Below are 12,950 nucleotides of genomic sequence, written 5' to 3'. Positions count from 1 at the left end.
AGGAAAAGGAAAGGGAAGTAGAGAATTGGAAGCAGCAAGCACTTAGTTACGAGCAAAGTATGCAAGAGTTGGATACACTTCTGGCTGAACAGGGCGATACTTGTATCAAAGAAGGCATCAAAACAGGGGGTGTTCTAGCTATGTCATACCTTGCCCAAAATCGCCGAAAGATCGATCAGTCAATTCGGGCAACCAAGAGGTTCAAGAGCGACGAAGGGCCATCTTCATTTTAGTTAACTTGTTCAATAGCGATTGTAATAATTTCTTTTGCATTGGGATTGTATTCGTTTTGGGTTTTCAATTAATAGCACACTGGAATGACACATGACTACATATGTTATCCTTCAAATTCACGCTAGGCCTACCTTTGGCACAAAGGTCCCTTGCATAATAGGACGCATTGATTTCCTTCCGATATGTTTTGTTTGCTATTCAATATATGTTTGTTTGCAATATGTTTTGTTTGCTATTCAATGTATGTTTGCTACGCAATATGTGCTTATTTGCTATGCAACACGTGCTTATTTCAACGTTATCTGCTAAATCTCCATATTATTTTAAAACAGCAATCATTCGGACCATACTAACACAACTTTCTTCATTCTTAAAAGGTTTATTTTTTATCCCCCAGAGGTTGATTCGCGTTGACTGTGAACTGGCAGACCACCCATACTTCACGAGATCAAAAGCACGAACGTCCGGCAATATGAATGATTCAGGGGCATCCGAACAGACTGGCTTGGGACTCGTCACTCTTCCAAGAGAGGAACCTGAGGCTTCAGGAGGGGGAAATGATGAACTCATTGCCCAATTGTTGCAGCAAATGGCCAATATGCAGACCGAAATTGAGCGACTGCGGAATCTCACCAATCTGTCCATCACTTTGAACGCCCCTCACCCTGAGCAAAGAACAAACACAACAATTCCACCATCCTTTTCGCCTGTCGATTCACCCGCTCCACAACCTTCTCCCTCAAACCCTCCGCTTTACACAGTCCATCCAAATACCTCCAACCCCCAACAAACTAACCAACAATCCGCCTCACAACAGTCAAATCCACAACAAACCATTCCACACCAGATCCACCCGCAACCAACCATCCCGCAACAAACTATCCAACAACAAACCATCCCGCAACAAGCCAACATACAACAAACTACTTCACAACCAAATGACCAGCAACAAGCCAACCTCCAGCAAATTAACTTCCAACAAACCAATTCACAACCTTTCGCTACTCCTTACATTCCTCAACCTGCAATTACCCAAATTAACCCACATACCCAAAACTACCAAGCAGTTCACCATACACCATTGGCGCATATTGCCAGCCATAACACACAGTATGCGGCAGAAGCTCATCCTTTCACTACCCAGGCACAGGCCTTGCAACATCCAGAAGTTGACCCCTATGAAGAGTTGGAAAGGGAAGCTAGGGCAAGAGCGGACGAAGATGTGGCAAAAGAGCTTCGCAGTCTGAGGGAAGCAGTCAGGAACATCCAAACCAACAGGGGATGTGAAGGACTTGAATATGAAGATCTGTGCATTCACCCGGACATTGAGTTACCTGCTGGATATAAGGTGCCGAAGTTTGACATGTTCGACGGGAAGGGAAACCCTCGGGCTCATTTGAGATCATATTGCGATAAGCTTGTCGGAGTGGGTAAAAATCAAGCTATCAGAATGAAACTATTTATAAGGAGCTTAACTGGAGAGGCACTCGATTGGTACACATACCAAGACCCGCAGAGGTGGCACAGTTGGGGAGATATGGCCCAGGAATTCATGGACAGATTCAGGTTCAACACTGAGACTATCCCAGACCGGTTTTATTTGATGAAGCTGGAGAGAAAATCAACAGAAACTTTCCGGGAATACGCTATGCGCTGGAGAGCAGAAGCAGCAAAAGTCCAGCCTCCAATGGCAGAGAGTGAAATGACGATGCTTTTCGTACAATCTCTAAAGGACCCCACATATTATGAGAGAATGTTAAGTGTCATTGGGCAGAAGTTTGCTGAAGTCATCAGGATGGGGGACTTCATAGAAGAAGGGAATTAAAACAGGGAGAGTTACAAATCTTGCGGCCTTGCAAGGCCACAAGTAAGGCCATTCAGGCAGGACCCTGCTAAGAAGAAGAGAGACGGAAGTATCCCCAGGTCATGGCCAGTCCAAGATCAAAGACCCACCCCAAAATCAACCCACCAACTATTTCTCACCTCAGCCCTCGCACTACAGCCAGTACACTCAAATACCTCAGCCTTATTACCAACCCCCACCTACCCCCTCTTCCGGTCTATCATACTCAGCCAAGCATATTACTCACCTCGGTAACCCTTCCTACCAAAACCCACCACAACACCGTCCAACCTATGCAACGCAACCCCAGTACCATTCACCAAATCGCCCACAAAACACCCCTAGACCACGCCCGAATGTCGAAAGAAGACCAACCAGAACTTACACACCATTAGCCGAACCTTTAGCCCAACTGTACGAGAGGCTGAAAATGGCAGGGATACTCCAACCGATTCAAGGAAGAACTCCTGATCCCATCCCGGGATGGTATGACGGGACTAAACATTGTGCATATCATTCAGGAATTGCAGGGCATGATACCGGAAGCTGTTTTGCTCTCAAGGATAGAGTTGAGACGTTGATCAAGGAAGGGGTCATACAGCTTAAGGAAGCTCCCCCGAACATAAACAACAATCCGCTGCCGAATCATGGCGATGCAAATGTGCACATGATCACCCTTGATGAAGATTGCAATCTGGAGGGGACTATCGTGCCAATTAAAGAAAGGAAGGAGGTTGAATCGTCGGCTTGTGTTGCTCCAATAATCACGGTTCAAAAGAGGGCCCCATTCGAAGTGCTCACCCCAAGGCCCAGGATCACAACTTTCGTTGCCCCAACACCTTCTCGCAACACCAAAGCAGTCCCCTGGGATTATCAATCTGGTAAAAGAGACAAAGAAAAAGGAAGAATAGTTGTAGAAACCGTTGCCACCGGGATAACTAGATCTGGACGATGCTATGCCCCCGAAGAGGTGGCACGAGGGGCGCCAAGCAAGGAGAATGGCTCGAAGAAAACTATTACAGACGCTGAAGTCGAAGAATTCTGGAGGAAAATGCCGACGAAGGAATACTCTGTTGTAGAACAGCTGAAGAAAACGCCGGCTCAAATTTCCTTATTCGCATTATTGATGAGTTCTGAAGCTCATAGGAGTGCTTTGGTGAAAATACTGAATAAAGCCTATGTTCCGGCCGAGACTTCCAGTGAAAAATTGTCGGCTATGGTAGGGGAGATCCTCGAGGCCCACCGGGTCTCTTTTCATAATGACGAGCTGCCACCTGAAGGTTTGGGGCATAACAAGGCATTAAACATTACTATCAGATGCAGGGATAAGTTCATCTCCAAAGTATTGGTCGACGGGGGTTCAGCTGTGAATATATGTCCTGTCGTTACTCTACGAGCTTTAGGGATCGATGTTGGGAAACTCCACGGCAGTCAGGTCAGTGTCACAGGTTTTGACGGAGCCCGAAGAGAGGTTGTCGGAGAGATCGATTTATTTCTAGAGATTGGGCCTGTGGAGTTCATGGTGAAATTCCAAGTAATGGACATATCTACTAGTTACAACTTGCTGATTGGGAGACCATGGATCCACATGGCTGGTGCGGTCCCTTCCACTTTGCATCAGAGTTTGAAGTTCGTGTGGAATCATCAGGAAGTGGTAATCCATGGAGAAGGCAACAATTCCCTCTACCCGGAAGTTTCGATTCCTCCTATTGAGAGTGTGGAAAGACTAGACGGATCTGTTTTCCACATCAAAGAGATTGTGTGTGCTGTTCAAGCATGGAAAATAAAATTGCCACACGCGCTTATGATGGTGGCATGGGAAATGCTGAAGAACGGTTTCCGACCCGGTCAAGGCCTCGGTTTGAATTCGAATGGGATTGTGGAACCAATCCAACTGCCCGGACACAACCATACTTTCGGTCTCGGATATGAGCCCACCCCTGAGGAGATTGCTTTAGCCAGTCTCAAAAGAAGAAGTGCTAGTCCCTTGCCGAAGCCTGTTCCGCTCCTGAATCAATCATTTCTCAGGGATTCCGCTGCCCAGGCGTCAGAAGAAAAGCTGGAAGACGACCTCCTAGAAAAGTTTAAGAACTTATTCATCATCGAAGGAGAAGCAGAGTGCAACATGGTTTCAAGTGGATGTTCCGAAGACCCGACTATCCGGGTTGCAGAGCCAGGATGTCGTCTGAACAATTGGACTTGTACCCCGCCCCCGTTTCTTCGGGAGTCTTGGTAGACAAAACTGTATTCAGTATTTTATGAAACAGACACGATTCAAAATTGAGGCTTGAATCGTGCCTATGCTTTTGTTGTTTTGCCTCCCAACTATTGAAGTTTAAATGCAATTTTCCAGCCATGCTTTTATTTATGTTTTCCATCTTTATTTAATCAATTTTTCTTTTATTTTCAGCAGTCAAATTAATAGATCTGCTGATACCTCAAATATGACACATAGTGAAACGAGCGAGCCCGTAGGAAATGCCGAACAAGATGATGAAGAATGCGAAGAAGATATGCGACCTGAAGGATTAACTAAAGATTATGAATATTTTGAAAATAAGCCAAAACCAAATTTGGATGAAACAGAAATCATAAATTTGGGTAATTCAAAAATCATGATGGAAGTAAGAATCAGCGTCCACTTAACTCCGTCACAGAGAGAGAAATTGATCAAACTTTTGAAAGAGTACATAGATGTGTTCGCCTGGTCTTATGATGATATGCCCGGATTAAGCACTGACATTGTTTCGCACAAGTTGTCTCTTGATCCATCCTGTCCTCCGATAAAGCAAAAGAAAAGAAACATTAAATCAGACTTGAGTTTGAAAATCAAGGAGGAGATCTCTAAACAGTTCGATGCAAAGGTCATACGAACTACGATGTACCCCACTTGGCTAGCCAATATCGTTCCCGTGCCTAAGAAGGATGGCAAAGTTAGAGTGTGCGTGGATTACCGAGATCTCAACAAAGCCAGTCCAAAAGACGACTTTCCCCTCCCGAATATTCATATGCTTATTGATAATTGTGCAAAGCATGAGTTGCAGTCTTTCGTTGATTGCTACGCAGGATATCATCAAATCCTAATGAATGAGGAAGATGCAGAGAAAACAGCATTCATCACACCTTGGGGGGTGTACTACTATCGGGTGATGCCTTTCGGGCTCAAAAACGCAGGAGCTACCTACATGAGAGCCATGACCACCATTTTCCATGATATGATCCATAAAGAGATTGAAGTCTATGTGGATGATATCATCATCAAATCACGAAAGAGCTCAGACCATCTAACGGATTTAAGAAAGTTCTTCGACAGGTTGAGGCGATATAATCTGAAGTTGAACCCCGCAAAATGTGCATTTGGAGTACCTGCAGGGAAATTGTTGGGTTTTATTGTGAGCAGAAGAGGCATAGAGTTAGATCCCTCGAAGATAAAAACCATTCAGGAATTGCCCGCTCCAAAGAGTCGGAAAGATGTGATGAGTTTCCTCGGGCGCCTCAACTACATCAGCCGATTTATAGCACAATCAACGGTGATATGTGAACCAATAATCAAGTTATTGAGGAAGGATGCTCCTACCAAATGGACTGAAGATTGCCAAAGGGCCTTTGACAAAATCAAAGAGTATTTGTCTAGCCCGCCTGTTTTGGTGCCTCCAGAAGCTGGAAGACCTTTGTTATTGTATTTGTCCGTATCAGAAAATGCTTTTGGGTGTGTATTAGGACAGCATGATGAGACAGGAAAGAAGGAGCGAGCGATATATTACTTGAGTAAAAAGTTCACACCTTACGAGGCACGGTATACGTTATTGGAACGCACCTGTTGTGCTTTGACATGGGTTGCACAGAAGTTGAGACATTATTTGTCTGCATATACTACTTACCTCATTTCGAGGATGGACCCACTCAAGTACATCTTCCAGAAGCCTATGCCTACGGGGAAGCTAGCTAAGTGGCAAATGTTGTTGAGCGAGTTTGACATTGTGTATGTTACTCAAAAGGCTGTCAAAGGGCAGGCGATAGCTGATCATCTTGCAGAGAATCCTGTGGACAAGGAATACATACCCCTTAAAACTTATTTCCCGGATGAAGAAGTGTTGTTCATCGGGGAAGGCATCGCAGAAGAGTACCCGGGGTGGAGGCTGTTCTTCGACGGGGCGGCAAATTCTAAAGGGGTCGGCATTGGAGCAGTTTTGATTTCAGAGTCAGGCCAGCACTATCCCATTTCAGCCAAAATCAAGTTCCCGTGTACCAACAATATGGCAGAATATGAGGCTTGTATTCTCGGCCTCAGAATGGCAGCTGACATGCATATACAAGAGCTTCTGGTTATAGGCGATTCAGACTTGCTGGTTCATCAAGTGCGAGGCGAATGGACAACTAAGAACGGGAAGATACTTCCGTACTTGCACTGCGTAAAGGATTTGTGTAAGAGATTCATTAAGGTCGAATTCAAACACGTTCCAAGGACACAGAACGAGTTCGCTGATGCTTTGGCCACGTTGTCTTCTATGATTCAGCATCCAGACAAGAACCGCATAGATCCTATCAAGATAAACGTGCACGATCAACATGCACATTGCTTCTATGTGGACGAAGAGCCTGATGGGGAACCTTGGTACTACGACATTAACAAATATCTTAAGACCGGAGACTATCCGGAAGGGGTAACTAGTGTTCAGAAGAAAACGCTTCGGAGATTAGCAAACCATTTCTTCCTAAGCGGAGAAATCCTGTATAGGAGGACTCCGGAGTTAGGATTATTAAGATGTGTTGACGCTAAAGAAGCGGCTCGTTTGATTGAAGAAGTGCATGGCGGCACATGTGGGCCTCATATGAATGGCTTTACACTGGCTAAGAAGATCCTTCGCGCAGGCTATTTCTGGATGACTATGGAGTCTGATTGTATCCGTTTTGTGCAGAAGTGTCACCGATGTCAGATTCATGGTGATTTGATTCGAGTTCCGCCAAATGAATTAAATGTGACAAGTTCTCCGTGGCCTTTCGCAAGTTGGGGTATGGATGTCATCGGTCCTATCGAGCCAGCAGCATCGAATGGGCACAGGTTCATTTTGGTAGCCATTGATTATTTCACAAAGTGGGTGGAAGCATCTTCACATAAGTCGGTAACAAAGAAGGTGGTAGCGGATTTCGTTCGGAGCAACATTATTTGCCGATTCGGAGTCCCGGAGTCAATCATAACGGATAACGGCGCTAACCTTAACAGTGGTCTAATGCAGGAGATTTGCGATACCTTCAAGATTACTCATCGCAATTCCACTCCTTATCGCCCTCAGATGAATGGGGCAGTTGAAGCAGCCAATAAAAACATCAAGAGAATACTGAGGAAGATGATCGATAATTACAAGCATTGGCACGAGAAACTGCCGTTAGCTCTTCTCGGGTATCGCACTACCGTGAGAACTTCAACAGGGGCAACACCCTATCTTTTGGTCTACGGGACAGAAGCGGTGTTACCTGCTGAGGTAGAAATACCCTCTTTGAGAATCATCCAAGAAGCTGAGTTAAGTGACGCTAAGTGGACGCAGAATCGATACGAACAATTGATGCTCATTGATGGAAAGAGATTGAATGCCGTTTGTCATGGACAACTTTATCAGAATAGAATGGCCAGAGCTTTCAACAAGAAAGTAAGACCGAGGCAATTCAAAACGGGGCAATTGGTACTGAAACGCATATTCCCATGTCAAGATGAAGCTAAAGGCAAATTTGCACCTAACTGGCAGGGACCTTATATGGTTCATCGAGTATTGACTGGAGGAGCGTTAATCCTAGCAGAAATGGATGGCGAAATTTGGCCGAAAGCTATCAACGCAGATGCCGTCAAGAGATATTATATTTAGAAGCCTTCTTTATTTGTATGTAATATCCCGCAACACTTATTCATGTAATGACACTACTCCCCGTGGCGGGATGCATGACAAACCTATATCAGTTTAGGTCTTTTGGGAATAATTCCAATCAATATCCTTTCGTTTGTAATATGAACTACGCCTGACCTGATTCCCATGGGGGATACGTAGGCGGCCCGCATAGGCCTCGGTCACATCACTTCAAAATTCCAATTTTATTTTGCTTGTAATATGAACTACGCCTGACCTGATTCCCATGGGGGATACGTAGGCGGCCCGCATAGGCCTCGGTCACATCACTTCAAAATTCCAATTTTATTTCCGCTTGTAATATGAACTACGCCTGACCTGATTCCCATGGGGGATACGTAGGCGGCCCGCATAGGCCTCGGTCACATCACTTCAAAATTCCAATTTTATTTCCGCTTGTAATATGAACTACGCCTGACCTGATTCCCATGGGGGATACGTAGGCGGCCCGCATAGGCCTCGGTCACATCACTTCAAAATTCCAATTTTATTTCCGCTTGTAATATGAACTACGCTTGGCCTGATTCCCATGGGGGATACGTAGGCGGCCCGCATAGGCCTCGGTCACATCACTTCAAAATTCTCTCAATTTTATTTCTGCTTGTAATTATGAACTACGCTTGGCCTGATTCCCATGGGGGATACGTAGGCGGCCCGCATAGGCCTCGGTCACATCACTTCAAAATTCTCTCAATTTTATTTCCGCTTGTAATTATGAACTACGCTTGACCTGATTCCGCTAGTGGGATACGTAGGCAGCCTACGTAGGCTCGGTCTCGCCATTTTAAAAGCTCAACATCCCTTGCACCAGAAACTGGGACAATTTTTTTTTAAAGGGATCGCCGCAAGATAGCATCGACAAACTCGGGAGAATATTGTTCAACAGAGTCGTCGGGCAGAAGAAACTCCGGAAAAAGGGCATTCGCTTTGTTTCGCAATGTGTCACAGTTCCGAGTTCAGCAAAAATTATTTATCACCATACATATCTTTTACTATGCCTATTTTTCAAAATAATGTGATTGTAATCAGACTGTTTACTAGTTTGCCAAGACTTAAAATGAGCGGAGGTTACAAGTTCAGACGAAGTTTGAAGGCATGAAGCGCCAAGAGCCGGATTCCCCAAGTCAACGCGAATCAACCCCCTCCCCAAACTTACAAAATTTTCTTTGGATGCAGGTTTCCAAGTTGCAGAAGCTAAAACATGTACAACCTTGTAAGGATGGCGCGTCAAACGGTTTGAGCATTCTTCTATCAATTATGCCTTCAAGTATCAATAACTTTCGACAATCACAATAAGCTAATCTTGCAAATTATTTTTTTCAAATGTATATCAAACGCACAAATATTTTCTATTGCTTTCGAATACATTGCTTTTATTTACTTTCAAATGCCCCTGCATATGCTCGCGGCCGCATTGCACTGCACCTGCATTACTCACCGTTTTCATATGATGCATGGGCTGCGCACCGCCCGTTGCATCGCTTTTATACATTACATGGGCCATGCACCGCCCTTTTAAATTTCTGCATGGGCTGCGCACCGCCCTTCGCATCGCTTTCATATATTACATGGGCCATGCACCGCCCTTTTAAATTTCTGCATAAGGCCATGCACCGCCTTTCATATGATGCATGGGCTGCGCACCGCCCTTTGCATCGTTTTCATATATTGCTTGGGCCATGCACCGCCCTTTTAAATTTTTGCATAAGGCCATGCACCGCCTTTCATATGATGCATCGGCTGCGCACCGCCCTTTGCATCGTTTTCATATATTGCTTGGGCCATGCACCGCCCTTTTAAATTTCTGCATAAAGCCATGCACCGCTTTTCATATGATGCATGGGCTGCGCACCGCCTTTTGCATCGTTTTCATATATTTACTGGGCCATGCACCGCCCTTTTAAATTTCTGCATAAGGCCATGCACCGCCTTTCATATGATGTATGGGCTGCGCACCGCCCTTTGCATCGTTTTCATATATTTACTGGGCCATGCACCGCCCTTTTAAATTTCTGCATAAGGCCATGCACCGCCTTTTCATATGATGCATGGGTTGCGCACCGCCCTTTGCATCGTTTTCATATATTGCTTGGGCCATGCACCGCCCTTTTAAATTTCTGCATAAAGCCATACACCGCTTTTCATATGATGCATGGGCTGCGCACCGCCCTTTGCATCGTTTTCATATATTTACTGGGCCATGCACCGCCCTTTTAAATTTCTGCATAAGGCCATGCACCGCCTTTTCATATGATGTATGGGCTGCGCACCGCCCTTTGCATCGTTTTCATATATTGCTTGGGCCATGCACCGCCCTTTTTAAAATTTCTGCATAAGGCCATGCACCGCCTTTCATATGATGCATGGGCTGCGTACCGCCCTTCGCAGCACTTTCATATATTGCCTGGGCCATGCACCGCCCTTTTAAATTTCTGCATAAGGCCATGCACCGCCTTTCATATGATGCATCGGCTGCGCACTGCCCTTTGCATCGTTTTCATATATTGCCTGGGCCATGCACCGCCCTTTTAAATTTCTGCAGAAGGCCATGCACCGCCTTTCATATGATGCATCGGCTGCGCACTGCCCTTTGCATCGTTTTCATATATTTCCTGGGCCATGCACCGCCCTTTTAAATTTCTGCATAAGGCCATGCACCGCCTTTCATATGATACATAGGCTGCGCACCGCCCTTTGCATCGTTTTCACATATTGCTTGGGCCATGCACCGCCCTTTTAAATTTCTGCATAAGGCTGTGCACCGCCTTTCATATGATGTATGGGCTGCGCACAGCCCTTTGCATCGCTTTCATATATTACACGGGCCATGCACCGCCCTTTTTAAATTTTCGCATAAAGACATTGCACCGCACTTGCCTTGTTTTATTATTATTTTATTAATACGCTGCATATGCTCGCAGCCACATTGCACCACACTTGCATCGCTGTATTTCAATATTTATTCGAACTGACTATTTTCATCTAGTTTTTAGTTTCGCAGGAGCTTTAGCGCAACGTGGAACTATTTCTTCGGCAGCGAACTGGGGCAATGCGTCGGGAAGGACAAGCAGACTTCTCGACAAGGGCAAAGATCTACCTCGAACACTCGACTCCAAATTCAAATTTCCCGTTCACATTCCAGCACAATCAATTTTCAGGTTTCTAGCACAATATCCAGTGTCATCATAATTCGACACTGGGACAATATTTTTTTTGCGAAGATTCACATCAAATCGTGAGTTGCCGGTCACAGGTGTCGTAGTCTTCCTAGAACTACACACGGCCTGATTCTCGTGCAACCCGAGATATGTAGGCGATTCAGAGACCAGAGTTCGGCCGTAATTTTCTTTACCCTTAGTCCTCCACAATCCTTTAGCCGGGACAAAATAGGCTACTAAGTCAACGTCTTTGCCCGAAAATTCTTTCATCATTGTCAGGCAAAGAGGGACAAGTTGTTGACACCCAATTTTGTCCCGCCTCTCCCCCGAAATACCTATTAATACTTCTGGTATTTTGAGAAATTAAAAAATACGCATTTTAATTTTACTATAATTATTAGTCTTTTATTAACACCCACATTTTATTATTCCACTGCAGTTATTATTATTATTATTATTATTATCTTTATTATTATTCTTAAATTATCATTTTCATTACTAATTGTCATTAATTATTATTTCTTGTTATTTCCATTATAATCATTATCATTATTATTATTAATTACTAATCATTATTATCAGCGTTATTTGTTATCAATTATTAATCATCATTATCATCGTTATTTTTTATTATTAATTATTATCATTATTTTATCAATCATCGTTATTTATTATTATTATTATTATCATCATTATTATTTATTATTATTATTATCATTATTATTATTACCCCTATTATTGTTATTATTATTAATTTATTATCATTTTTTTTATTATCAATAATTGTTATTTATTGTTATTACTTTTATTATTAATTTACTATCATCTTTATTATTATTATTAATTACTATCATTTTTAATTATCAATATTTGTTATTTACTATTATTATTATATCTATTATTATTTTTATCACCATTATCATCAACCTTATCATTATTACCATTATCATTATTGTTATTAGCAGTATTATTACCGCTATTTATTTGCTGCTATCATTTAGTATTATTGAAACTTGCATTTCTCGACGTTTCTACCAACTTCCGCACACACATCGCATTTATTTCGCACATTTAAATGATAGCGTTTGTTATTAAATATTATTGCACGGTCATTTGCGACATCATATAATTTTACCCGGGTCTTTTACAATTACACATTTTTTCGTACCAGGTGATATTCTGGCACCCTTGGTACATCGTAAATCAAAATAGGACTTTTATTCAAATTTAGAAGCCAAACTATTTCTTGCACTCAGTCCGTATTTTTGACTTACCGGACCCCAAATCAAAGTCCGATTAACTCTTAATATTTTTTTGGACTAGACCATGTTTTTATCTCAATTTTTAGACCAGTACATGTTTTAATTCACTAGTCCATCCTTTTAAAAACCCAGTCTAAAATTGACCCGGTCCACAAATGGACCGGGTCCGATATATTTTTATCAAAATAAGGAAACCCTAAAAAGGGTTCCCTCATTTTTTCCGCCTTCCGCCTCCTCTTCCTCCTTTCTCTCCATCTCTTTCTCTCCCTTTCCCTAATTCTCGCCTCCTCCATCCCTCGCCGCCGCTCCCACTTCCCCCTTTTCCTCCTTCTTCTCCGCTCCCCACTCACCCTTGTCCCCCACTCTTCTCTCTCTCCCGCTCCTCCTTCCCTTTTTCAGTTCAAAAAACAACAAAAAAACAAACCTATAAAGGAGGAGAACAAAAACGGAAAAAAAAAAAAAGGGGAAAGGGAGTTACACACAAGAACATAGATCAGAAAAACCCAAAAATCCCCTAGAAAATATTAAGTTCGTAGCAGTTGAATATTCTTGA

General features: G+C 43.4%; 1 protein-coding gene across 1 annotated transcript; it reads left to right on the top strand.

The window, feature by feature from the left end:
• Positions 1-4,571: 4,571 nt before the first annotated feature.
• On the top strand, positions 4,572-7,938 carry LOC132628367 (uncharacterized). Its single transcript, XM_060344152.1, has 2 exons — positions 4,572-6,663; positions 6,721-7,938. Exons 1-2 carry the CDS (start codon positions 4,591-4,593, stop codon positions 7,936-7,938), a joined length of 3,291 nt encoding a protein of 1,096 aa, XP_060200135.1. The 5' UTR covers positions 4,572-4,590.
• Positions 7,939-12,950: the final 5,012 nt, after the last annotated feature.

Source organism: Lycium barbarum, chromosome 2 (genome assembly GCF_019175385.1).
Source record: "Lycium barbarum isolate Lr01 chromosome 2, ASM1917538v2, whole genome shotgun sequence".
Lineage (NCBI taxonomy): Eukaryota > Viridiplantae > Streptophyta > Magnoliopsida > Solanales > Solanaceae > Lycium > Lycium barbarum.
Note: the sequence above shows the minus strand (reverse complement) of the source record. Positions and strands in the feature narration are given on the sequence as shown.

Bases quoted from the DNA above. Each gene is read 5' to 3' on its own strand.
- LOC132628367 (XM_060344152.1), top strand. From the start codon at position 4,591: ATGCGACCTGAAGGATTAACTAAAGATTATGAATATTTTGAAAATAAG. The intron at 6,664-6,720 runs GTGGACGAAGAG...AAATATCTTAAG, and splicing joins AACATGCACATTGCTTCTAT to ACCGGAGACTATCCGGAAGG.